The following is a 27,966-nucleotide window of genomic DNA, read 5'->3' as shown; positions in this document are numbered from 1 at the left end:
TGGGGAGGTAGAGAGGTTCGCTGGTACTTAGGAAGTGTTGGAGAACTGGAATGGACAAAAACAGCCTCTTGAGTTCTTTGCACCACTTCTGAAAGGCAGTAAAGTGTATCTCATGTTCTCTCCTTCCTCCTCTAACTTCCTGGCACCTGATACATAAAACAAAGCACTGCCCCATTCTATGAGGCTCAGACACATTAGCAGAGGTAGAAGGAGGTAGGGCAAAGTGAGCAATGGCTGTGGACAACATCAAGCCAACCTAATGAAGACTGGAAAACACCCAAGAAGACTCCCAAAGGGAACTGAGGGGCCTGTCTGCCTCCTTTGTGGAAAGCTTTTCCTATCATTCCCAATTTTGCTGTTTACACATATTTTGGCACATATTTAGGAAAACCACAGGTCCCAGGCCAAAGACCAGCAGGAGCTCGCCCTTACTTTGGGAAATGAGTGAGGATCAGAGTTCGTTTCTCAAGAGGCAGTTTGTCTTTTTCCTGTCTTGCTTGTTCCAGGAGTTGTCTCCTCATAACGGTGAAGACTGAGCGAAGCAATGTTCTCCCGAACACCTGGGTGGTTTCATACCGAGGTAGACTGTCACAGAACTGTGGCACATTGCAGTAACACAGCCACCTGCCACAAGAGGAGATAAGCACCATCAACATCCTGTAAACCCCAGGTCATCTGCAGTCTCCAAGTCCAGCAACCCACACAGGAAATGAGGCCTTCGGTGACCAGCAGCAACATCACCACCAGCTCCAGCACCTTGGGAATCACAGTACATGACCTTGCAATACCGCCTGGACGGAATTCTGTGGAACCACCCCATTCTGCAGCTTCATGCACAGTTCCAGAGCCAAACAGCCCTGTGATCAAATCCCTGCTCTGCCACTACGTGGCTGCGTAACTTTGGAAATACAATTATGTTTCTCAGTCTCCACTTCCTTATCTGTCAGATGGGAACAACAGTAATTACTTCACTGGATTCTTGTGAACACTAAATGAGATTATCGTCTGTAAAGTGCATAATGTCATTCACGTTTATGGCACACAACAGTAATTTAGATAAAAGAAGAAAATGAAGGAGACACTGAAGAAGTCCCTTTTGTGAACGACTCAGGATTCTACCACCTGAGAAAATGTTAAGGCTTCTTTAAAATGCCTACACGGCACTTACATACCACCAAAGCTTTGGTGGGAAGATAAAGATCTTCACTGTTCAAAACTCAGTCAAAACACAGGAAGTAGTGAGCTCCCACTGTCGCCAAGGCACACTTCTCAGTGACTCAGTCTCAAAGTCAGAAACGCACTTCAGCATCGCACAAGGCGGGGAAGGGCCCGGACCAGAGGGAGCAGGGGATTCCTCATACCTGGCCGCAGTTCTAGGGGACCCTGGCTATACAGGGCACCCAATCGAGAAAGCTCACTCAGACAAAAGCAGCTATAGGAGGAAAAGTCAAAAACAACCCTCAGGGCCGGCGCTGTGGTTCAGCGGCTTAACACCCAGGCCTGAAGCGCCGGCATCCCATATGGGCACCGGTTCTAGTCCTGGCTGCTCCTCTTCTGCTCCTCTTCTGATCCAGCTCCCTGCTATGGCCTGGGAAAGGAGCAGAAGATGGTCCAAGTCCTCAGGCCCCTACACCCATGTGGGAGACCCAGAAGAGGTTCCTGGCTCTTGGCTTCGGATTGGCATAGTTCCGGCTGTTGTGGTCAATTGGGGAGTGAACCAGAGGATGGAAGACCTCTCTCCTCTTTCTGTGTAACTCCTTCAAATAAATAAATAAATCTTAAAAAAAAAAAAAAAAAAAAAAAAAAAACTCTTTCTTTCTGTTCTCCCAGAGATGCAATGTACAAATCCCATGACCCGCAACATGGATTAAACAGTGGCACCCACAGAGCGAGGCACCAGGGTCCAAATCTTCTAACACAGGACAATTTTCCAAAAGTTAAAACTGCTCCCCCCATGTGCACTCTGGTCCCTTTTAAAGCAGGGGTGCAGGATTTGAGGGGGACTCTCGAATGTGTTCAAACTGTTACAGGACACTCTTGATGAACTTGAAGCCTTTTTTTTTTTTTTTTTTTTTTTGACAGGCAGAGTTAGACAGTGAGAGAGAGAGACAGAGAGAAAGGTCTTCCTTCTGTTGGTTCACCCCCGCAAATGGCCTCTACGGCCAGCACACTGCGCCGATCCGAAGCCAGAAGCCAGGTGCTTCCTCCTGGTCTCCTACGTGAGTGCAGGGCCCAAGCACTTGTGCCATCCTCCACTGCCTTCCTGGGCCATGGCAGAGCTGGACTGGAAGAGGAGCAACTGGGACGGAAGAGGAGCAACTGGGACGGAATCCGGCGCCCCAACCGGGACTAGAACTGGGGTACCGGCGCTGCAGGCAGAGGATTAGCCTAGTGAGTCGAGGTGCCCGCTGAACTTGAAGCCTTTTATGAAGACTAGAATAATCTCCATTTCCTCATGCCTATGGATTTGTATTGTGTCTCTTTCTGCACTACATAATATTTCCCCTGGGGATGCGCTGGTGAGAGAGGTGGCTGTGGTTGCTGTGGTGTTTCTCCTTTGGGGGAAGAAAACTTTCATCACCATTAATTCATCTGTCTGGATTGAAAATTAACCTTAAAGCCCTGCTATTATTTCTATTTCTTCTTTCAGTTTTTGTCTCTTAATAATTTACACCCAAACGTCAAATTTTCCAACCACGATACTTAAAAGAGCATCTTAAGTGTTATGTTGGGTCTTGTCAAGACAGAAACAGCAAAAAACCTAAGAAGTACATTTATTTTGTAATTCATTAAGTACTTCACAGAGAAATTTACACCTTCAAAGATAATTATTTCTGGATGTGGCCATCCCATGAAATTTATACTACTTATGGATGAAGGAAGGCCAGCTCTCAAGTAACTAATTATGAAATGTAATCAATCAGTCACAAACCTTAATAACTAGAAGTTCAATTTCATAAGACTTAGGCTACCTCAAGGCTATCTGTAAGACTAAGACTCTGATTAAATGTGTCCAGATTTTGCATTGGAAGACTTAAGGATTTAGGTCAGTGCCATTCAATAAAGCTTCCACTGAGGGTGGAAATCCTCTACAGTCATGCTGACGTAATAGCTACCTAGCCACAAGGCTCTACTGAATATTTGAAATGTTGCTAATATAACTGAGCTTAATTTTTAATCCTGTTTAATCAATTCAAATTTCATTTTTAAATAGAAGCCTTAAAAGTAATTTTCCATTCAACGTAACTTTGTTTTGGTAGGACTCCATTTAGTTGACTTTTTTAAAAATAGAATAGGATACTTAATAATCTATTTATTTATTTTAAAGAAAGAGTTACAGAGAGAGGAGAAACAGAGAACTCTTCCATCTTAGTTCATTCCCTAAATGGCCACAACCAGAGCGAGGCCAGGCTGAAGCCAGGAGAGAGGAGCTTCATCCAAGTCTCCCACTTGGGTGCAAGGTCCCTGGGACTTGGGCCATCTTCCTTTGCTTGCCCAGGCACATTAGCAGGGAGCTGGATTGGAAGTGGAGCAGCCAAGAGTCAAACCAGTGCCATTTGGAAGGGTGGTGCTACAGGCCAGGGCTTAACCTGCTGCATCAGAGCAACGGCCCCTATTTAGCTTTAGCTGTATGAAATTTAGCAACTAGGCACCAGCATTTAGCCTAGCAGTTAAGATTTTAGTTGGGATGCCTGCATCCCTCATTGGAGTGCCTAGGTTTAATTTCCAGCTCCACTTCCAATTCCAGCTTCCTGTTGATGTGTACCCTGAGACGCAACAGGTGTTCACCTAAGTAGTTGGGTCCCTGCCACCCACCTGAGAAACCTGGATTAGAGCACCCCACCTCAGGTTAGCACAGTCCTATCCATTTTAGGCATTTGGGGTGTGAACCAGCAAATAAGAGCTCTCTTTCTCCCTATCTCTCTGTCTCTTAAGAAAATAATAAAATAGGGGCCGGTGTAACAGGTAAAGTCACCACCTACAGTGCCAGCATCCTATATGGGTACCAGTTCAAGTCCCAGCTGCTCCACTTCCAATCTAGCTCTCTGCTATGGCCTGGGAAAGCAGTAGAAGATGGCCCAAGTCCTTGGGCCCCTGCACCCACATGGGAGACCCAGAAGAAGCTCCTGGCTCCTGGCTTCGGATCATCCCAGCTCTGGCCATTGCAGCCATTTGGAGAGTGAACCAGCAGATGGAAGACCCCCCTCCCCTCTCTCTCTCTCTGTCTCTCTGCCTCTCTGTAACACTGCCTTTCAAATAAGTAAATAAATCTTTAAATAATAATTATAATAATAATAAAACTAAATCAAATTTAGATGCTGTAAGTGTAAAATAAACACAGGATTTGGAATACCTTAGTTTTTAAAAAGTAAAATACATTCCTATGGTTTACATTATGTATCAGTTGGACAGAGCTAATTTAGAGTCTAAAGAGATGTAGACTCTGAAGAAGTCCACAGATGTCTGAGGCTTCTAAGACTGATGTGACTTCTGCTATGAGATGGTAGGTTATACATATTACCACAAAATTATAAAACGTTATCCAAAGTCCTTAACAGGTCATTCATTATTCTCAGGGTAGACAGCATAGATTATTATTAGCTAGTAAAATTTGTCAAATAATAGGTTCCTATTCATTTCCTCTGAGAGTTATTTTATAGACATCAATTGCAATTTTGGGGTTTGTTTTGATTTCCAAGATTAATCTTATATTATAATCTGGAAAGTGTGCATTAGATAAAACAAGGAGGCCCAAGCCAATGTGTGTACACTGTGGGGTGGGGAAAAGCGAGGTTGGTGGTAGTTTGATAAACTGACACAGTCATTGCACGTAATAAGACAGAAAGGAAGAAATGGGCGTCCATATCTCTCCACAGACTCTGATTTTATGATTGCATGTCTCCTAAAAAGTGAAAAGATAGACCTTTCATATTTGTATGCTGAATAGAGCGGGCATTTTTAGGCTATTTACTGATTGTCCAAATAAAGCTCTTGGATTTTTTTTACATCATCATGGTGATTAGCAACCCTCTTGGTTCCCTTAAAATATGAATTAGACTTGGAAAATCTGAATGCAGACCTTGTTGTTCTATTTGCTTGCTGGAGTGAAAATCCTGTGGTTTTGCGGATTAACTGATCTCTCCTAGCTTGTCAGAACCAAAGACTGGCTAACTATAGGTTGAGCATCCCTAATTGAAAAAGCTGAAATCCAAAACTTTGAGCACAAACATAATGCTCAAAAAAGTTTAAGGTTTTGGTGCATTTGGGATCTTTTGTGATTAGGGATACTCAACAACAAAAAAAAAAAATCTAAGCATATATTATAAAAATCTGAAAAATTCTGAAATTTGAATCCCACGCATTTTGCATAAGAGATACTGGATCCCAAAATAGAAGCTACATCTCCTGCATTAGAGTCCAGAGTAGAAGCTCTGTCTGCTATCTTCAAACCCATGATTTTACCATGCTTCCTAACAAATACTGTCCTAGACTTCCACATGCCTAATTATGAATTCTCAGTGCAGGGGGTAAGGGACTATCTCTCTCTCTTTTTTTTTTTTAAAGATTTATTTATTTACTTGAAAGTCATAGTTACAGAGAGGCAGAGAGAGCAAAAGAGAGAGAGAGAGAGAGAGAGAGAGAGAGAGAAGGAAGGAGAGGTCTTCTATCTGCTGGTTTACTCCCCAGATGGCCACAACAGTTGGACCTGTGCCAATCCAAAGCCAGGAGCCAGGAGCTTCTTCTGGGTCTCCCACGTGGGTGCAGGGGCCCAAGGATTTGGGCCATCTTCTACTGCTTTCCCAAGCCATAGTAGAGAGTTAGATCGGAAGTGGAGCAGCCGGGACTCAAACCGGTGCCCATATGGGATGCCGGCACTGCAGGCAGGAGCTTTACCTGCTACTACATAAAGCTGTTTCCCAAAATTGAGTCAATTATATTTAACTTGTTTTGTATTCTTATGAAAACCTCTCACTGCAGGAGTGAGTAATCTTTAACTTTCTGAAGCTCTGCACAATTCAAAAATTTAACACTAGCTTTTTGTCACATTCCTTTAGCAGATCCTGTTGGTCACACGTAGATTAAGAAGTCAGATTGCCCTGACGCTTTCTTTGCAGGTTATCTCTTCTTGGAAATATGTTAGCATACCATCAAAAAATTCAGAGGACTTCCAAATATTTGACTAGCTTTTTTTTTTTTTTTTTTTTTTGACAGGCAGAGTGGATAGTGAGAGAGAGAGAGAGAGACAGAGAGAAAGGTCTTCCCTTTGCCGTTGGTTCACCCTCCAATGGCCGCTGTGGCTGGCGCATCTCGCTGATCTGAAGCCAGGAGCCAGGCGCTTCTCCCGGTCTCCCATGCGGGTGCAGGGCCCAAGAACTTGGGCCATCCTCCACTGCCTTCCCGGGCCATAGCAGAGAGCTGGCCTGGAAGAGGGGCAACCGGGATAGAATCCGGCGCCCCAACCGGGACTAGAACCCGGTGTGCCGGCACCGCAAGGCAGAGGATTAGCCTGTTAAGCCACGGCGCTGGCTTTTCTTTTTTTTTTTGGTAAAATCACAGTAATTGCTGACAGTATATGAAGTGTTTGGTTAACACATACTTCAAAAAGAACATTTATCTTTTTCTTTTATTCAGAACAGAGAAGGTAAGTAGGCATTTCTGCTGTTCAGTTTGCTTTTTAAGTTGTTTTCTATTCATTGGAGAGACAGAGGTAGAGAAAGAGAAGACAGAGAGAGCTCCACCGGCTGGTTTACTCCCCAAATGCCCACGAAGACCAAAGCTGAGCAGAGGCCAGAACTGAGTTGGAAACGCAATCCAGGTTTCCCATGTCACCTGAGCCACCACTGCCACCTCCCAGGGTCTGCATTAGCAGGCAGCTGGAGTCAGGAGTCAGAGCCAGGAATCAAACCCAATTATTCCAAAGTGGGATGTGGGTGTTTTAACTGCTGGGGTAAATGCCTGTTCATGTTTTTAACGTTTTGTTGGAAAAGGCGTCACAGGTTAGCTCTGTAACTAACACAGTCATTTTCTGAGTCCAGTCTTCTCCACCAAGAACCCCACGTCACCCCCACTGTCACATCGACGCGCTGCAGAGGCTCTCACCCTCCTTCCTCTAAGTGCTCCAGCTGTTGGTGAACGAGCACTCACGGTTCTGAGGTTCTCTCGCACATCCAGATGCAGCCTGCTGGCGCCTGCAGCCCGCATTACCACCCATTTTTGAGAGTCAGCTTCAGTGGGACACACTGTGACGCTGTATGGCTTTTTAAATTCCCACGTGTGTCAGGGAAGTGAGGTTTTCATCTAAAACGATTACTGATTCTCCTCATCTTCACAGCCTGTTCCTCTCTGCTTCCCTTTCTTCATCAACCCGGCGTGACACCGGGCAGCAGGGGAGGTGGCTGTCATGTCCTTATCTATTATTCACAGCACTCTCGGTCTCCATTCCACCTAGAAACTGGCAGGTTTCAGAACTCCTGAGGGCATATACATTTCAGTCTCTCTCAGCAGGCTTCCCATCACCATTGTCTGGCTCCACTCTTCCTCCTTCAGCTGTTGGGATGCTTTGCTACACAGTCGTCTGCTGTCTTTCTGTTCCCTATTATCCTAGCTTCTAAAGTGATACTCGGATCATCACACGCTCATTCAGCTGTACAGCGAATGCTCCAGCTTAACAGCCACACATTGGCAGTAACTGAGCTTTAGAGAGCAACGTGTGTGGGAGGGAAGCCTGGGAGCCCCCTCCAGCACCTGGCCTGTGTGCCAGACACCACGCACGAGCTCCCAGGCAGCACTCACAGCCCTCTCAGGCTGACAGAGGAAGACACCGAACGCCAGAGAGGAAAAGGGACAACAGCTCAGAGCAAGGGAGAGATGGAGCCACTATCCAAACCCAGTGCCTGTTCAAAGTCCAAGCTCTATTTTTATTGCTCGGTAAGTATTTGTAGCGTCACCCACTTCTTGGTAATTCCCAAATGCAGTCTCGTATTTCTATTCTTTCTTAAAGACAGTAATGACTTCAAAGCCGATCCACATTTAATTCTCCCTTTTTCCTGATGAGACAATTATTTTCTCTGTTTAGAGTAGTAAATATATTCAGGAGCTTAGCTTTGACAAATACTCAGCTTTGTCAGTCATTCACAGATAGGGTTAAAACACATATTTTTGAGAGATTTGTTATTTCAACTTTTATTATAAATAGGACTTACAAAAACAGTGAACTACTGTTAATATTAAACTCTGAAATAAAAGATGTAAAAATGAAGACATAATTTAATAATTCCTATATTATCAATTATTAACAGGAAACTAAAACTCAAACTGTATGATTTTTTAAAGGTAGAAAGGGAGGGAAAGAAGATATTCATAAATTAGGTCAGTGACATAGAGAAAAACTAGTTTTAAATTATACCCATTCCTCCACATTATTTGTTATTCCAGAAAGTAACTGGAGCACACGTGGTCTTGACAGAATACCAAAAGTCAGGGAAGTAAAAATACACACACACACACACACACGTTCCAGAACATGCCCAGAAGTAAGCTTGATAGGCCTCAAAAATAGAAGTGGGGAAAAGAAAAAAATAAGGTAACTACTCACTTTCTGAAGTAAATGAAAGTAAATGTAGGTCATTATATTCTGTATATTCCATACCTAAGATCTGGAGAATTAATTCTGCTTTTCTGCAGTTTATCAGCAGCAAACATAAATTCCAACTTTAGAAAAAAATATACGTTCAACCCCAAAATATTTGCAGAATTTGGAAATCTACCAATAGGAAAATGGTTAGGGTAGTTAGTCAACTCAATGGATCATAATATACACTGTGAGATTTTTCTTATGATGTTAAGTGAGAGAACAACAAGGATATAAAATTCTGTATCTTCTATTATAAGTAATGTAAAATATTTCTTTAAAGGGGGAAAATGAGAAGATATTTTAATAATGCTACCATTTTGGCATGGTGTTGGGACTAAGGCCATGTTTCCTTCTTTAAAAAGATTCTTTTCACTCTATTATTATAATGACAGTCTTCAATGCTTTTTTTTTTTTTTTAAGCTATGGCTCTATATCTCAATTGCAGAGTTATAGTTCAGTTATCTAGTCAATGATGTTCAGTAGACATACAGAGGCAAGCACAGGCCTACCAATTAAGATGTTGGCTGAGAGGTCAGCGTCCCGCATTGAAAAGACTGGATTCAAGTCCTGGCTCTGCTCCTAATTCCAGCTTTCGTTTATGGAACCCGAGGAGGCAGCAGGTGATGGCTCAAGTACTTGGGTCTCTGCCACTGACACATGAGACCTAGATTGATTTCCCAGCTCCCAGCTTTATACTAGCCCAGCCTTGCCTGGCCCAGCCCCAGAAACTGCAAGCATTTAGCGAATGAACCAGCAGATGAGAGCTCACTCTCGCTCTCTTTCTCCCATCTCTCTGCAGTGCAAGCCACATACAAGGATTCTTCATGGAAAATATATATTATGGGGGCCGGAACTGTGGTGGAGCAGGTAAAGCCGCTGCCTGCAGTGCCGGCATCCTATATGGGTGCCAGTTGAAGTCCTGGCTGCTCCACTTCCAATCCAGCTCTCAGCTATGGCCTAAGAAAGCAATGGATGAAGGCCCCAAGTGCTCAGGCCCCTGACCCGCATGGGAGACCTGGAGGAAGCTCCAGTCTCCTGACTTTAGATTGGCACAGCTCCGGCCACTGTGGCCATATGGGGAATGAACCAGTGGATAAAAGACCTCTCTCTCTCTCTCCTTCTCTGCCTCTGCCTCTCTGTAACTCTGCCTTTCGAATAAATAAATCAATCTTTAAAAAATAAGGTATATTATGAAAACATTCTGCATGGATTTCAAAAAAACTGCACCAAAACAAACTGATTTTTTAAATGAACTTTTTGAAGTACTCATATATCAAAATTTTAAATTGTGTGGTGGCCACATTGAAAAAGAAAAAAGAAACAAGTGAAATTGATTTTATTATCTTTTATTTAATCTAATATATCCAAAATACCACCATTTCTATAAGCAAAGCAATATTTTTGAAAACTAGTCATGAGCTATCGTTAGACTCTTTGTTGTTGCTACTGTTGTTGTTCCACCACAGAAATCTCAACTCTGGTCTCATTTCAGAGGCTCAGCAGCCACACGAGTTTAATGACTGTCACATTAAACAGTAAAGCTCTAGGAGACTTGGATCCCCGAGCCCCTAAACTTTGTGATAAGAATGAAGAGCAGTGGTTTACCAGTTAAATTACACAGACATTCTTTGTCAACTGATGCAGTCACCATTATATCCAGGCAATCTTCTTGCAGAAACAAGTCGCAATTTTATGTTAGAAGCATGTTCTACGGGGTCTGAGGAGAAGGACTTGCCATCTGATTACCTTGTGTAGTTCTCTTTGTATCCAGAAATATCGTCATTGGGAGAGCGCAGTCTTCGTTGAGATGGTGCCTCCAGATGCCAATAGTTGATGCGGTTTAGGAACATTTTGGCCAACTCGACTATTGTTTGCCTTTCTTTGGATGGCAGGTGACTAAATTTGTACTGTACAAAGTTATTCACGCCCTTAAAAGGAGGGAAAGCAATTTAGTCATGCAGCTATGCAACCATACTAATCTGAACACCCACACAGCCTGCACCATTGGTGGTTATTAGCAAAAGAACAGACACTTCTCTATTCATAAAAATCTCTTCATTTTCCCTAAGAGAAAACAGCAATGCCCAGAGGGAATCTTGCCTCAGATCACTGTGGATGGAAAGTGACAAGACAGAGAGACTGTGAGTTGTGAATCTGTGGCCTGTTGCAATCCTCAAGCTTTAAAGAGAAAATCAAATTCAGGAACTGAAAATAATTCCTGCTGAACTATCTGCACAGTAGGTCACATATAATGTCGTTCTCATTTTTACATTACAAAAATTTTAATCAAAGGCTGCTATCATGCCTTCCACATAACTACACCACTAAAATTTAAACACTTGGTTTCAGCAAGCTTACCAAGAAATAGAATTATTCAAAATCATGTGGGTTTTTTTTTTTTTTTAAAAAGAGCTGTAAAGTATTTAACCTTTCCATAGATCACTCTCATTTCATCTAATTTCAAATAAAAGAACAATGAATTCTTATTTAATACAGTTTGGAGGCAAAATAAAACTTATTCTACAGAAAACTGATGGATAGAAATGCATTTCTTATTGAGAACTCTGGTGTTGTATCATCTATAGTCACTCTCATCAAGAAATTCTGTCCAAAGTATTTGACAGTTATTTAGCCAAACAATGAAAGGCTAAAAAGTGATGATAATGAGAGATACTGACAATGGCTAATAGGAGCAAGTCCATACATTTGGACAGATTCCCTGAATAAAACGGCTCCTTTCCAGGAATCATAATGTAGCAGGAAGTAGATTTCTGGTTACAAAATCTCATTTCTTTTTTGCTCTTTTTGCTTGACTTAGAATGTTTTTCACATTGCTACTGAATTCCCTCACGTCAATAGGCTTTTTCAGGCAGTGCCAAACAAAAGGACAAAGACTTAATTTTAAAACAGCAACAACAAGAAAAAGCACATTTCACACGCTCTTACCAACTACAGGTTCTGCTTAAATTTTTTCTTTTCTAAACATACAGTGAATTCTGAGTACACAACAACCCTAAAAGAAGAAAACTAGCCTATTCCTTAAAGTAGGCGTGCACTTCTGATCCAAAGGGCCCAAGACGATTTCTACAGACTTAGTGAACATCTCTGAGGACAGAGGATGTGCAGAAATGAGAAAGGGAGATTAAAAGGTTTCATCAGCCTTAAACCAATTTAAAAAAAAAAAAGCGTTTCTTTTCATTATCTTTTTACCTGCTCAATACTAGGCTTTTCAAATGGGGGTTTCTTCTCCAAGGAGCCTTCAACCACAGGCTTTCCTCTTTGTAAAATAGACTTTCTCAGGAGCTGTAAAGAAAACATTAAATAAAAAAAAACCTTGATGTCTTTCTGGTATCTCCCCCATCCTCTGACCCCTCCCCCTCTCTAACACACAGGGAATAATAATAATAATAATATTCTATTAATTCTACATAACAAATCCTTAAATCAATAAAACAGATAACTGTCAGGTAACCCAAATTTGCCTTCGAGTCCATAACCTGCATTACAAGGAATGAGACACTTTCTTGTTCTGGGCACCCGTGAGCAAGTGGGAGTGGCAGCCAGTCCCTTGCTAGCCCACTCAGTTTCCCCTTCTCCCCAGTTTCTGGCTTCCCACCCACCCAGAGGCCTGGTGTATGTATGTGCGGCGCTGCACAGTTTGCACACGCCCATCTAGAGCACTGCAGGTGTGCTGAAACCCAGCAGGGTCTGACTTAGCAGGACTTGAAAGACTGAGTTCCATTCTGCACAAATGAGGCTGGGAAAGGAGGTGTCTGGCTCTTTGGGAAGGAAATCTGCAGGGCTCCCAATTGGCAACGCTCACTGTTGCGGTCTTTTTTCATTTCCCCTCTGTCCATAGAACACAGGCCAAGTGTTCTGGCATCTCTATGCCCACAAAACAAAAACACTGCTCTTAATTCCTGCCACTGGAATTTAAAGCCTTCAAAGAGCAAATATCAGAGAGAAAAGGGAACACATAGCCACTCACAGAAAGACTAAGCTGAGAATAAATCTGGACGTTGAAATTCTTTAATTTCAGAATCTTAGAACCTTTACATGTGGGTTGGTTACAAAACGGTCACACATTTATTTATTTAAGTTACATTGTTCCCTTTCTTTTTTCCACTTATTGCCTTTTCAGTAGAAACAGAACACAGCAATCACTCTCTGAGGAGTTAATAGAAATTAATAAACTCTTGAGGTTGAAGATGTGTCTTACAGGGACCTCAAATCCTTCTCAGGGTGCCAATATAAATTACGAGGATGAAGCGTTTGTTAAACCTTTCAATACATTAGGCCCAAATTTGCTAAAATAAATTTGAAATAAAGATGAATCATTGTGTATGTTTCTAAGGATATATATAAAAATCAATTGTAAAATCTTTAATAACAATAATTCTGGTTGCCTGTGTTTTGGCTATAGTTAAAATAAGACCATTTGGGAACCCAGCGCACTGTAAGCTTGCATTTGGAGGTTAATTGATGAGTTGGGGAGATGTTCAACCTCAGCTTCTTCACCTACAAAATGATGGAGTTGGGATAGGTAGGCACACAAAGTTCTTATTAACAGCAGCAAGCATTTGCATCCCTATTTTTGCCAGATACTCTATTCTCTCATTTAGTACCCCCAACACCCTTTTAAAGAAGGTGTTGCTCTTACCTGTACTTTACAGATAAGAAAACCAAAGGAGAATAACTTGCCAAAGGTTACATTTAGTCAAAAATGGACCCAGATTTTAGATCCAGGTGGTCAGACTCCAGAGCCATATTTGTAGGCACTAAGGCTATACAGCAGCTTTAGGAAATAACTTTCCATTGGGCTCATACCCAATATCTAAGATTGAAGCTTTTATAAAATACTACTAAAATATACACCACATTTTAATTTCTGACACATATGAAACACAGGACCTGCCTTTCAAAAGCTAAGGGATAGTTAATTTATAACTCGTTTGCTCAAAGAATGATTTGGGGTGGCAGTGAGGGTGATGTGGAATGCTAAATATTTTGGACTGTGTTTCCACAAGCAAATATATCTGCACTGTTATTTAGAAGGAAGTAAATAAAAGAGGGAGGGAGGGCGGGGGGGAGGGAGAGAGAGAGAGAGAGACAGAGACAGAGAGAGAGAGAGAGAAAGAGAATGTACTTGAAAGCAAAGCAAACTTCTCTGGCCTGTTTGGTTGGTCCTAAAACAAGAGGAGGCTGACAAGATGGAAACCTTGACACCACCTTCACTTCCAACAGGGTGTGGGGAGCTGCCAGGGAGCTCCGTTCCAAGGCAAATAATAGCAGCAGTCATGCAGATCTTTTTTTTCTTCAACTAAGATCTTTTTCCAAAGAAGCTCTAAATAGTACGAACCTGCCAGGGTTCAACGTGGATGACTCAGGCCTCACAGCCATGTCAACAAGTTGTCACCCGGAGCAGTCTAGTGCCTGCTGACAACTGCAAGGAATTCAATCGTTCATTTTCATATTCTCTCCCTCTCTCACCTTTTTAATTAATATCCCTAATAATACCCCAAATTCAAAAATATATAAACATATATAATTCTTCCTACCCATCCAAAAAAACTCATCAGTACAGAAGACTAAAACTGATAACAAGAAAGGAAAAGAGAAACTTATGGGTCAACAAGTTCAAATAAGAAAAAAAAAAAAAAAAAAGGTATAGGTATAGGGCATGACATTTGCACAGAGACGGCTAGCAGCCAAGGCAAAAAGAAAGGCAATTTCGGCTTTTCCTGTCATTTAAACATGAAGCACAGTACCTCTGAAAAGAGGTCAACTTTTCCTGGTGCTCAGCTCTGAGGGCTGTTTTGTTTTCTGACACTGTGTATGAGTTACACAATACTACATCATCTACAATGCCCTCAAGAGCAAGGTTTTTTTCTTTACTATTCTTTCTGGCGTCTCTTTTACAAATCTATTTTTGGCAACCTGAAGATTTTTCTACCCATTCTCATCACCAATTTTCCACTTACAGTGGTTATTCCAGGCTGTAATCAGAACTTAAGGAGACCAATACTACTGGAAGGCAATGGATATGACCTGAATATGGCTGATGTGGAACCATGAAGAGGCAGTTCTGGTAGCAATAATCACCAAACAGATTTGCCAAGTCTGGATTCTTCCTCTTGAAGCACAGAAACAGGACTCAGAGGCACATCCCCTTCCCCCTTGTTCACTGGGATCCAACCACATCTCCTTGCTGTTCCAATATCACATCAAGCTCATCTGGTGCGGAGCCTGTGTGCTGGGTCTTCCCTTGTTGACTGCCTCCCTTTTCTACTGAAATATAAACTCCATGAAGAAAAAGATTTTGCAGGCTTTGCTGCATTCTCTATCCCTCCTGCCTACATCAGTGCCATGCAGGGTAGGTATGCAATAAATATCTACTGCGTGAAAGAAAAGAAATCTATAAGCATATGTAAATCAAGATATTCAACTTTGGGACGGATGTTGTGGTGCAGTGGGTTAAGCCACTGCCTGCCATGCTGGCATCCCAGGTAAGGCAGTGGAAGAAGGCCCAAGAACTTGGGTCCCTGAACCCATGTGTGAGGCCTGGATGGAGTTCTTGGCTCCCAAGTTTCATCTGGCCCAGCTCCAACCATTGTGGCCATTTGGGGAATGAACCAGCAGATGGAAAATCTCTCACAATTTCTCTTCCTCTCTCTCCCTCTCTCTTTCTGCCTTTCAAATAAATAAAATTTTAAAAAGATATTCATGTTTGCAGAAAGCATGAATTAATTTTCTAGCACTTTTTCTAAAGGATGTAACTGCACATGATTTTTGGAAATATTTAGAATATAGATTATAATATCCAATAAAATATCAAGGAAACAAACTGTTGGCTCTTACAATCTTGGCAGGGGTTTATCTGATAATTCTGGGAGTCAGAAGAAGGGTAAATACAAAGCAAAACTAAAAGTCTAGTTAAGTATAGAGCCCAGAGCCCAGAGATCTACCTCATGAATAACTTTACCATAAATTATACCCATTTTATTAATATTTGAACAAGTATTTCAAAACTTTAAAAAAAAGTGTACTTATAGAAATTTACTTCAGCTATGCAAAAACATCAAAATGCTTCAGAATACAATCAGCAAGAAAAGATTGGTTTTTTTTTACTAGAAAAATGATATAGATTGCAGATTTATGCAGAGACCAGAGTGCTGTAATAAAGCTTAACATCGACTGCTTCCTGAAATTAAAATTATATTTTGGATCTTGTTCCAGAGCCTTCTCTGAACTTGAAATTGTTTTGCCTATAACACCAACCAAATTTTCCATTTCATAAAGAAAATACATTCTACTTCGCTGGAAGTGTGAAGGCTTTCAAGGAAAGTGATGCATGTGCTCATTTTAGAGCCCCCACCCTGAAGAAACGTGTGCTTCAGCAATCCCAGGGGTAAAATCCGTGAGTCTAGACCATACAGATATTTGAACAACAACAGAAAAAAGAAAAACCTTTTAAAATGTTAAAATCTCACCTTAAATAGGTAGAAGTACACTTGCTTGGTATCTGCATCTTCCTCCTTGTGGACACAAGTGAAGAGATACTCCACATCCAACACTATTCCCAGGAGTCTGTTCATTTCTTCCTCTGACACATTCTCCAGGTGGGAAACATGAGCAGCTTAAGAGAAAAGATCAAAAGCACATATGTAAGAATTCGAATGGAAACCACAGACGTTCCCCATTTTAATTCCCACCAATCCAGCAGGTTGCACTGCAAACACAAAGAACTTGCTGAGCTCCTGAAGCCTTCTCACCAGATCTGCTTATAGTTAAGAGACTGCTGTGTTGTTGAGGCTCACCCTCTCCATCCAACATTAAAGATGGGTCAGCAGCTAAGCAGTTCAGAAAAGGTATACTGTAAGAATCGGAACTTGGAGCAGCAAGCCTGCTCACCATAGACTCAGTTCTTATGTTCCCATAGAAACGAGTTCTCTGCCTCTGTGGTCCTAGGTATGGATCTATGATTTGTAGGTTTGTGGTTCAGAAAGTCAAGTTCGCTAAAGGTTTAGTTCTATGTCAACCAAAAACTTTGTAATAGTGTACAGCCCTACCCTGAAGTCCCTTTACACCCTAGCCTCTCTACAATGCACTAAAGCCTCACGGCCCCTGTGGCAAAGGGCCAAGGCCTATTTTAGCTTGAGATTCAACATCTCCCAAGAACACATCTGCTTTTTCTCCTTTTGTTCTGCTGTCTTACTGTAATTTTAGTGATCTATCCAATATCCTCTCCTCATTCATCCACCTGTCATTTCTACTCCCCAATGCAGCCCCATCTTTCAAGGTTATCTCATTTAATCCTCAGTTTCATGAACTGGGTATTAGTAATTCCACTTTACAGTTGCAGAAACTGAGGCTCAGAGAGATTAAATACTGTTTCATCAAATACCACTCAACAACAAGTTACCCTGACAGCCTGAAAGTGAAGTATGCTTAAACCAAATTCTAAAGGACTTAAAAACCATTTTTGTTAACTGATTGACTTTAAGCTCTTTCATCTGTGAAAAGGAATTTCTAGGTGAGACAGCCAATACTTAATCACCCAGTATACTAGGAGCTCCCCTGGATTGAGAACAAGTCTTTTATTTCTGTTATCCTCAGCACGAGTCACCAAGGCTTGCTGCATAACAACAGCCACTCCTTTGAAAGTGATCCTCTTCGGTGTAGTTGATTGTGCTGCATTAAATATGCTAGACATAGGGGCCCAGCACTGCAGTACAGTAGGCTAAGCCTCCACTTGCGGTGCCAACATCCCACATGGGTGTTAGTTCATATTGTCACTGCTCCTTTTCCGATCCAGCTCTCTGCTGTGGCCTGGGAAAGCAAAGATGGCCCAAGTGCTTGGACCCCTGCACCCACATGGAAGACCAGGAAGAAGCTCCAGGATCCTGGCTTCAGATTGGCTCAGCCCCTGGCCGTTGAAGCCATTTGGGGAGTGAGCAAGCAAATGGAAACTCTTTCTCTCTCTTTCACTGTCCATCTATAACTCTCTCTGAAATAAATAAACAAAAATCTTTTTTAAAAAAATGCTGGACATAGAAGTACTTGAAGTGACTTTGAAAGACTAAAATAAGTAGACAGTAATGGAATTCTCCTCATCTCTTTTTTTTTTTTTTTGGACAGGCAGAGTGGATAGTGAGAGAGAGAGAGAGAGACAGAGAGAAAGGTCTTCCTTTTTGCCGTTGGTTCACCCTCCAATGGCCGCCACACTGCGGCCGGCGTTTCGTGCTGATCCGAAGCCAGGAGCCAGGTGCTTCTCCTGGTCTCCCATGCGGGTGCAGGGCCCAAGGACTTGGGCCATCCTCCACTGCCTTACTGGGCCATAGCAGAGAGCTGAACTGGAAGAGGGGCAACCGGAATAGAATCCAGCACCCTAACCGGGACTAGAACCCTGTATGCCGGCACCGCAAGGCGGAGGATTAGCCTGTTAAGCCACGGCGCCAGCCTCTCCTCATCTTTTTAAAGGGAGCTGGAACTAGAAGTTATCAAAGAATAGCTGCTCGATGTTGGGCATGGGTCTTCTCCAGAAGTCATGGTGCACTTGTCATAAATCCATAATGCTCAGTCAGAAGCCTAAGCCGGAGGATGCTGCAGCACCCATGTGTAATCCCTCTCGCTTCCAAGGACCAGCAGCTCCATTTCCCTACCTAAGGACTTTTCCTGTCCCTGTAACTTACTCTGCTCCTATCTGCCCCTCAAGAGCAGCCCTCTACCAAGTCTAAAGAAAATAGTGGATAAACAATTTAGCTTACTGAGGTAAGTGTTCCATACTGGGTCCCAGTTATTCTTCAACAGAATTAAGTACCAGTTGCCCACTGTGGGGTGAGGAGGGCACTGTCTTAGTAACTCACCCTTTATCTGCTACCTTTTCCTTCTCTTTTTTTAAAAAAATATTTATTCATTCATTGGACCTGCATTGTGACATAGCAGTAAAGCTGCTGCCTGTGATGCCAGCATCCCATATGGCTGCTGGTTCAGTTCCTGGCTGCTCCACTTCTCACCCAGCTCCCTGCTAATGCCCTGGGAAAGCAGTGGAAGATGGCCCATGTTTGGAAGTCTGGAATTCTGCCACCCACGTAGGAGACCGGAATGAAGCTCCTGTCTCCTGGTTTTGGCCTGGTGCAGTGCCGGCCATTGCAGCCAGCTGGGGAGTGAACCAGTGGATGGAGAATCTCTCTTTCACTTCCCAGGTGACATGGAAGGTAAGGGTTGGTCCAGGATGAAGCCAGAAGCCTGAAACTCCATCTGGGTCTCCCACATGGTTAGTTGGGGCACAAATACCCATGTCATCCTCTACTGCTTTCCTAGGCACATTAGCAGGGAGCTGGATCAGAAATGGAGCCACCAGGACTTGAACCAGACTCATATGGGATGCCAGCATCTTAGGCAGCAGCTTAACCCACTGCACCACACTATCTTTTTCTTCTTGTCTCACTTTTCTATTCCCCTACTTTGAATCCATATAAACTACTTGCACGCAAATCCCTGTGTCACTCTGCTACTTTGGAACTCAACCTAAGACAGGTAAACAAAGGCATTTTAGAATGTTAAGAACGAAGTATCAAGAAGCAAAAAGGGGCTTCCAAATGTTATTAAGGATCAGAGGTAGTTATATTTACATGAGACAAAATATGCCTTATGTTGAAAACTCCAAAAAGAGACAAAGAATACTATGTTGAATCAATTCAACAAGAGGATATAATAATACAAACTTCAAAAAGTTCATTGAAAATGTACATTATGAAAAACTTGCACATGGATTCAAAAACTTTTTGCATCAAAATGAAGTCATACTAACTTGATATAATGTGAGTAAACAGGCCGGCGCTGTGGCTCAACAGGCTAATCCTCCGCCTTGCGGCGCCAGCACACCGGGTTCTAGTCCCAGTTGGGGCACCGGATTCTATCCCGGTTGCCCCTCTTCCAGGCCAGCTCTCTGCTATGGCCCGGGAAGGCAGTGGAGGATGGCCCAAGTGCTTGGGCCCTGCACCTGCATGGGAGACCAGGAGAAGCACCTGGCTCCTGGCTTCGGATCAGCGAGATGCGCCGGCCTCAGCGGTCATTGGAGGGTGAACCAACGGCAAAAAGGAAGACCTTTCTCTCTGTCTCTCTCTCTCTCACTATCCACTCTGCCTGTCAAAAAAAAAAAAAAAAAAAAAGTGAGTAAACAGAGTCTCATTTGAGGAATTAGAAAAGGTAAGACATAAATTTAAATAGCGCCCTATCAGAGCAACATGAGTTCTGCTAGAATTGAAACAAGACCAAACATCAGATTTATGGTGAAGCTTGGGTGGATGAATGGTGAAATCACTGATGCTTTACATAAAGTTCATAGGGACAATGCTCTAAGTACATCAGCAGTTTACAAACAGATAATTCATTTTAAGAAGGGATGAGGCATTGTTGAAGATGAAGCCCAAGGCCACTTCAGTTTAGAGAAATAAATTTTGTTCATACCGTCATTGAAAAGGACCACTGATTACCAACAGAAACCACAGCCAACACCACAGACATTCCAACTGGCTCAGCACACACAGCTCTGACAGAGAAAGTTAAGTGAAAAAAAAATTTTTTTTGCTCTTTGTTACCAAAACTGTTATTCTCAGATCAGAGGCAAACGACAGAAAAGCTTTCAGTGGGAATTATAAACAAGTAGGATCAGGATCTTGGAGCAATTCTTTACTAATTTAAGAGGAAATGAAACACGGCTTTCCCAGTACAATCCTGAATACAAAGCACTTGTACAGCAATGGCTACCAAGAGGTGGAAATGGTCCAGTCAAGGCAGAAGTAAACTGGTCATGAGCAAAGATCATGGCAACAGCTCTTTGGAATGCTCAAGGTAATTCGCCTGATGACTTTCCGGAGAGCCAAAGAACCATAACATCTGTTTGTTAGAAGAGTGCTTTGAGAACGTTACTCAGAGCTTTAGCAGAAAAATGTCTGGAAAAGCTTCAAAAGAGTCATTCTTCACAACAAAATGCTCCTGCTCACCCCTCTCATCAAACAAGGGCAGTTTTGCCAGAGTTTCTATGGGATCCATATGGATGGCATCCACCTTACAGTACCAACTTGACTCTTTTTGGTTTCTTTTTGATTCCTAATATTAAAAAAAAAAAACTTAAAGAAGATCCATTTTTCATCAGCTATATATACATAAAAAAGATTCCATTAATCACATTCCTAGGATCCCCAATTCTTTAAGGGACGGACTAAATGGCTGTTATCACTGCTTTCAAAAGTGTCTTCAGGGGCGGGCCTTGTGGAGTAGCAGGCAAAGGCACCCCCCTGCAATGCCGGCATCCCATATGGGCTCCAGTTCATGTCCCAGTTGCTCACTTCTGATCCAGTGCCAGCTAATGTGTCTCAGGAAACAGCAGAGGATGGCCCAAGTACTTGGGCCCTGTACCTACATGGGAGACCTGGAAGAAGTTCCAGGCTTGCTCCTGGCTTCAGCCTGGCCTAACCCTGGCTGTTACAGCCATTTGGAGATTGAACTTGTAGATAGAAAATCTCTCTATATCTCTCCCTCTCTCTCTTTCCTTGTAACTCTGCCTTTCAAATAAATAGATATTTAAAAAATATATCTATAGAGCAGAAGTGAGAGATAGACCATAATACAGTTTTATATATATATATATATATATATATATATATATGTCATACATTCAACAATCATCTTGACAGAAATATTTTGACAGATAATCAATAGGGAAACATTGGACTTGAACTACACTTTATAACAGACCTAACAGACATACAGAACATTCCATCCAACAGCGAAAAACATTCTTCTCAAGTGCTTACGAAATTTTTGGAGAATAAGTCATACTAGTCTAGCAAACAGGTTTCATCAGAGGGTGAGGTGTTCATGCTAGTTCCCAAGGAAGACTCCCAGCCTCAAGCTGCTGGTGGCAAAATCACCATAATCCATGGGCTTCCTGGACCCCAGCGATGGGAATTACAGAAAGGACCTGCATCACCCCACCGCAGCAAGCGTGCTCCCATTCATTTTCTCATCTCTACTCAAGACATCCCTCAGGCTGAGGAACCTCAGGCTATAGGAGGAAAGTGTAGTTGCGAGATTCAGAAGGACCTCTCCAAACCACTGATAGTGGATACTTTCTGGGGTACCTGGGTCTCTCCCAATGCTCTCAGAACTGCTGCCCCACCCTAAGGGGCGTCTTGGGGGAACCTGGTGCTTTGTGACTCTAAGACTGGCCAGAGTTGATGAATCAAGGGTTGACCTCTGACCTAAGCTGGTCCAATGAGAATCTCCCTTGGGAAATTTAAAGGTGTTATTGAGAGACAGTGACTGAGCTGTTGTGCGTTGAGCAGGGGACTCCCATGAAGAGCAAGTGGGAAAAGGGACAGGCAGGAAGCTACCGACTAAAGCTGAGGACACAGGGACCAGAGTTCCGGAGTTCCTGCCCCTGTTTCCAGTAACTGCCTGGGACACACAGCATCCTTGTCTTTGGATTCCATCACCTATACAAAGAGTCCTTTTTATTTTAAAATAAATAAGTATACACAATGTATTCAATTATCAAAACATCACATTATATCCCATAAACATGATAAACATGTACAACTGCCATGTGTCAGAAAGATTTAAAACAAACAAAAAATTTTAAAAAAACTTAACAAATTCAAAAAGACTAAAATCATACCAACTTGTGTTTTCTGACCACATGGTATGAAACAAGAAATCAGTAACAGAGGAACTTTAGGAAATTAACAAATATGTGGAAATTTGACAGCAAGCTCCTGAACAACCAGCCAAATAAGAAATCAAAATGGAAATTTGAAAAATATCTTAAGATAGCCAGTGTTGTGGTGTAGTGGGTTAAACCATCACCTGCAGCTCTGGCATCCCATATGGGTGCCAGTTTGATTCCCAGCTGCTCCACTTCTGATCCAGCTTCCTGATAATGTACCTGGGAAAGCAACAGAAGATTTGTCCAAGTGCTTGGGCCCCTGCACCCATGTGGGAGACCTAGAAGAAGCTCCTGGCTCCCGGCTTCAGCCTGGTCATTGGGACCATTTAGGGAGTAAACCAGTGGATGAAAGACGCTCTCTCTCTCTCTCTCCCTCTCTCTCTTTCTCTTTCTGTCTCTCCCTTTCTCTCTGTGACTCTGCCTTTAAAGCATATAAAATAAATCTTAAAAAAAGGAAACATATCTTAAAATAAACAAAAGTGGAAATGAAACACACCAATACTTATAGGATGCAAAAAAAATAGTTCTAAGAAGGAAGTTGGTAACAATAAATGCCTATATTAGAAAAAGAGAAGCGGGCAATCTGATGCAGTGGATTAAGATGTCTGCATCTTAAATCAGAGCACCAGTTCAAGTCCTGGCTACTCCACTTCTGATCCAGCTCCCTACTAATGCACCTAAGAAGCAATGAATAATGGTTCAAGTATTTGACTTCCTGCCACCCTGTAGGAAACATGGATAAAGTTCCTTGCTCCTGGCTTCAGCATGGCCCAGCCTGGACATATGAGGAGTGAACCAGCAGATGGAAGATCTCTCTCTCTCATATATATATATATATATATATATATATGTATATATATATTCTCATATATATATATATAACTTTACTTTTCAATAAAGTAATGAATATTAAGAAGAAAGAAAGAAGGAAGGGAGAGATAGCAAAGTGACATTTGGTAATGCTTCTTTTTACAGTATTCTTGCAGTTAACAACTGCAGCTATTATGTTAATAACAAGTTGTTTGGGGGCCGGGGCTGTGGCGCAGTGGGTTAACACCCTGGCCTGAAGCCCCAGTATCCATTATGGATGCCAGTTCTAGTCCCAGCTGCTGCACTTCTGATCCAACTCTCTGCTATGGCCTGGGATAGCAGTAGAAGATGGCCCAAGTCCTTGGGCCCCTGCACCCACGTGGGAGACCCAGAAGAAGCTCTTGGCTCCTGGCTTCTGATCGGCACAGCTCTGGCCATTGCAGCCAATTGGGGAGTGAACCATCAGATGGAAGACTTCTTTCTCTCCTCCTCTCCTCTCTCTGTGTAACTCTGACTTTCAAATAAATAAAAATAAATCTTATTTTAAAAATAACAAGTTGTTTGTATTTTGTTTCTACCAGTCTTGAAGATACAAGTTCTGAATAAAAATACTCATACAATTTAAAAAAAAAAAACAAGTAAATAATCTTATTTTATACCAAAAGGAACAAGAAAAAGAACTAAACCCAAAATGAGTAGAAAAAAAGGACATAATCAAATACAAAAGGAGAGTGATTAACTTGTTTCTAAGAATATAAATAACTTATATCATAGAAATATATATAGAAACTAAAAAAAAAAATTCCAAATCTATTACTTTATATTTGGCTATAGAATCTATTACTTTAAAAGTGGCTTCATCATTTTCTAAGATACCTGAAATTAGACTTCATTTTAGATAGAATGCTTGCCAGGTCATTTTTTTTTCTTAAGACTATGCAGTATTCTCCTTGAGGTCAGTTTAAACCCACTGGGAGACAAGCCTCATTCTGAAGAAAACTAGGTCAAAATTTTGATATCAGTTTTTACATAAATAGGTTTTTTTTTAAACAGATTTGTTTACTTGAAAGTTAGGGTGACAGGGGAGGGAGGAATGAGAGAGAGAGAGATCTATCTTCCTTCGACTAGTTCACTCCCTAAACAGTCATAACGACCTAGCCTAGGCCAGACCAAAGCCAGAAGTCAGGAACCAGGAACTCCATCCAGCTCCATCCAGCTCTCTCTTGTGGATGGCAGGGGCCTAACCACTTGGGCCAAGTTTCACTGCTTTCCCAGGTGCATTAGCAAGGAGCTGGAGTGAAGTGAAGCAGCCAGGACTGGAACCTGTGCTCATATATGATATGCTGGCATTGTAAGTGTTGGCTTAACCTGCTGTGCCACAATGCCAGGCCCCTGTGTGTGAAGTTTTAATCTCTTTCTAGTAATAAGCTATGAATACAATCAGCATAGAATATAATGTAAATTCTTCCAGATTCTTCACGATATGTAAGCCTTCAATTAAGGAGCTAACATACAGTGAGTTAAACTCATAAAAGTACAGGCAGGAGTTATTTTTAAAACCAGTGGCTCACTTTCTGTACGCATGAAAACACTTTACCCAAATGAATCCTTACTCAGAGAAAGCTGCTCTGGTGGAAACAGAGGTGGAAGCTTCTATCTTGCCCTGCCCTTGTGAGGGTTCCAGTTTGAAAACTATTGTGCGGAACCTTCCTCCTGCATATTTTGAAGCGGGAACTACACACACAAACATTAAAAAGCTGAAAAGGCTCCCTTCCTTCTGACTTTTGCCCATACTGAAATCGTCATCTCAAATCTCGGTGTGAAATGCAAAGTAGGAAGGAGTGGGAAGTGGAAATGGAGGACAGTACATGAAGCAGCAAGAATTTCCCAGAAAGGAGGAAGGAAAAGGTTTTATAGGATGCCTTTTTTTTTTTCTTTTTTCTTTCTTTTTTTTTTTTTTCTTTTTAAGCAGAGGGTCATCTCTTCTGGAGAAAGAAGGAAAGGTGGGTCTGGGGGTGGAAGAGGCAGCAGGAGGATGTTGTATGAGAAGGGTGAGGGTTCCAGGAATGAATTATGAGGTGGGGGGAGATCAGGTCCAAGTCCAGGGCACCATCTGCTTTTAGAGCAACTCCCTGTAAAACGCCACGCAAGCATGATCCCCACTACATGTGTAAGCACGTGGTGATCCAGTTCTAAACACTCTCTGATGCACAGCCTCTCCTAGGAGCCCCATTACAGACTCCTCGTGCCCAAGGCTCCTTTTCTGTTCTCATTTGACTCATGTAGCTCTCTCAGCTTTTTCTCTCCCCAAATCCACATCATCAGCAACCTCATCGCAAACTCCAATCACCCCCACACCCATCTTAGAGCCTCCCACGCCAACAGCACAGGTACAGCACCATCACAGCCGGCTGGACTCTGAGACGAAATTCCTCACGGCCCTCCGCAAGGAGGCAGCTCCCGCTTGTAGCCTTGCTTCTGTCACAGAGCGCAGCACTCATCCTCCAACATCTGTTACCGTCGATTACCAGCCACCGCACTCACTCTCCTTAGTCACTGCTTTCCTCTGTCCTACCTGTAGTCTTCAGGATCTCCAGTCTACAGTTATGAGAGGAGAGACCATTCTCCTTGCCACCAGGGACGTCTTACTAAAACACCACTTTCCTCAAACTACCCTACCTGTACAAAAAAATTCTTAATGTTTTCTAAAGAAGACTTTTTTGAGGCAAATTGCTTCTCTTCAATGATACGAATTTATGCTTTCTTAAAATGATAGGCCTCTATGATTTGCAGCCTGGGAGTATTTTATTAAAACTGAGGCATAAAGGTCCAGCGCCGTAGCATAGTGGGTAAAGCCGCAGCTTGAAGTGCCGGCATCCTATAAGGGCAACAGTTCGAGACCTGGCTGCTCCACTTCTGATCCAGCTCTCTGCTATGGCCTGGGAAAGCAGCACAAGGAAGAAGGACCAAGTGTCTGGGCCCCAGTACCTGCGTGGGAGTTCCAGAGGAAGCTCCTGGCTCATGGCTTTGGATTGGCGCAGCTCCGGCCATTGCGGCCATTGGGGAGTGACCCATCGATGGAAGACCTCTCTCTCTCTCTCTCTCTCTCTCTCTCTCTCTTTAACTCTGACTTTCCAATAAACAAATCTTTTTTTTTTTTAAAAAAAAGATACTTAAGCAAGATAACAACCAAATATAATATTTAAAACTTGTTTGGCTCATGATTTAAATAAATTAAAATAAAACCTAAGGCACAAAATAAAACCAGCAAACCACAGCACTTATATACAGCAGATAATCTGCCATACAAGTCATGACACAAAGTCACTGTTTTAAAGTTCTGGCTTATGTGTCCTAATATAACACCCTCATAAGGTTTGCATCAATGTACAGCGCATCAGTAGTAAGAAGTAACACCCCTTTCACTATATTCTTGTCTGCACTGGAGACAGTGCTAGCAACTTAATCCTTTGGAAATTAACACGAGGGTCCCTGGGATTTGTTTGTTTTTCACAGTAATGGCCATTTATATTTGTATTCCTTAGTACTGCCTATTGAGTTCCTTTGCTTGCTTTTTTAGGATGTTACTCTTTTTCTTACTGCCTTGAAAAACCTTATGTACAAACTTACTCTGTCATCTACACTGCAAATGTTGGTAGATTTTGCTGACATTTTTGGTTGGTTGGTTTGGTTGAACTGTTTGGAATTTTTTTTTTTTTTTTTTTAGAAAATCAAATATATAGTCGACGTTCCTTTAAAGTCTTGCTTGCAAAGGTTTGTCCTACATAAAATGTAGGAAACAAAATAGCAGATAACAAAAATAAATTTTTCCCTAGCTCTTTAATAAGTCTGTTTTTTAAAATTATTTTAAAGTTTTATTTATTTATTCATGTATTTATTTATTTATTTGAAAGGTAGAGTGCCAGAAACCGAGACAGAGAGAAAGAGAGAGGGCTCTTCAATCTGTTGGTTTACTCCCCAAATGCTGGAAACAGCCAGAGCTGGGCCAAGCCAAAGCCAAGAACCTAGAACCCCATTTGGGTCTCACATGTGGATGGCAGGGACCCAAATACTGGGCCATTATCTGCTGCTTTCCCAGGCACATTAGCAGGAAACTGGCTTGAAAGTGGAGAAACCAGGACTCAAACAGGCACTCTAATATGGAATGTGGCATCTCAGGCAGCAGCTTAACCCACTGTGCCAGTACGCTCATCCCCCTGTTTTGAAAATTCAAAACATTCTGCTATGAAAATGTCAACATCACAAAAGACAAAAGAGAAAAAGCCTGAGGAACTGTTCCAGATTAAAGAAGCCTAAAGAGATGTGACAGCTGAATACATATGTGATTGTAGTCTGAATGCTTAATGGGCAGGAAAATACAACGTACAGAATATTTTTGGGCCAACCGACAAAATTAGAATACACACAATAGATAAGATACAAGAATTACATTAGTGTTAAATTTACTGAAGTTAGTCAATGAACTGAGGTTATATAAGAGAATATCCTAGTTTTTAGGAAATATGCTTCTGTATTAATATTTAGGAGGAAGGGCTATGATATATATGCCACTTACTCTCAGATGGTTCAGGAAAAACAAGTATATTCATACAATCTCATATATATGGCATATATATATATATGTATATATATATGCAAAAGACAAAGCAAATAGGAGAAATACTATTAAGTAAACATGGGAAAAGGATGTTTGAAATATTCTTCATTGCTCTTCTCATGGTTTTTATGTAAGATGTAAATTATGAAAAAAGTTTTCAAAAAATGCTTT

At 42.0% G+C, this 27,966-nt stretch overlaps 1 protein-coding gene across 1 annotated transcript in view; it reads right to left on the bottom strand.

Moving 5' to 3' along the window:
* KAT2B (lysine acetyltransferase 2B) overlaps positions 1 to 27,966 on the bottom strand; it is a 126,017-nt gene that overhangs the window by 57,408 nt on the left and 40,643 nt on the right. The window contains exons 3-6 of the mRNA XM_062215193.1: positions 16,126 to 16,271; positions 11,846 to 11,938; positions 10,382 to 10,563; positions 433 to 624 (exon numbers count right to left, since the gene is read on the bottom strand). Coding sequence (XP_062071177.1) covers positions 433 to 624; positions 10,382 to 10,563; positions 11,846 to 11,938; positions 16,126 to 16,271 — 613 coding nt within the window. The remainder of the gene's footprint in view (positions 1 to 432; positions 625 to 10,381; positions 10,564 to 11,845; positions 11,939 to 16,125; positions 16,272 to 27,966) is intronic.

Source organism: Lepus europaeus, chromosome 2 (assembly GCF_033115175.1).
Source record: "Lepus europaeus isolate LE1 chromosome 2, mLepTim1.pri, whole genome shotgun sequence".
NCBI classification, from domain to species: Eukaryota; Metazoa; Chordata; class Mammalia; order Lagomorpha; family Leporidae; genus Lepus; species Lepus europaeus.
Note: the sequence above shows the minus strand (reverse complement) of the source record. Positions and strands in the feature narration are given on the sequence as shown.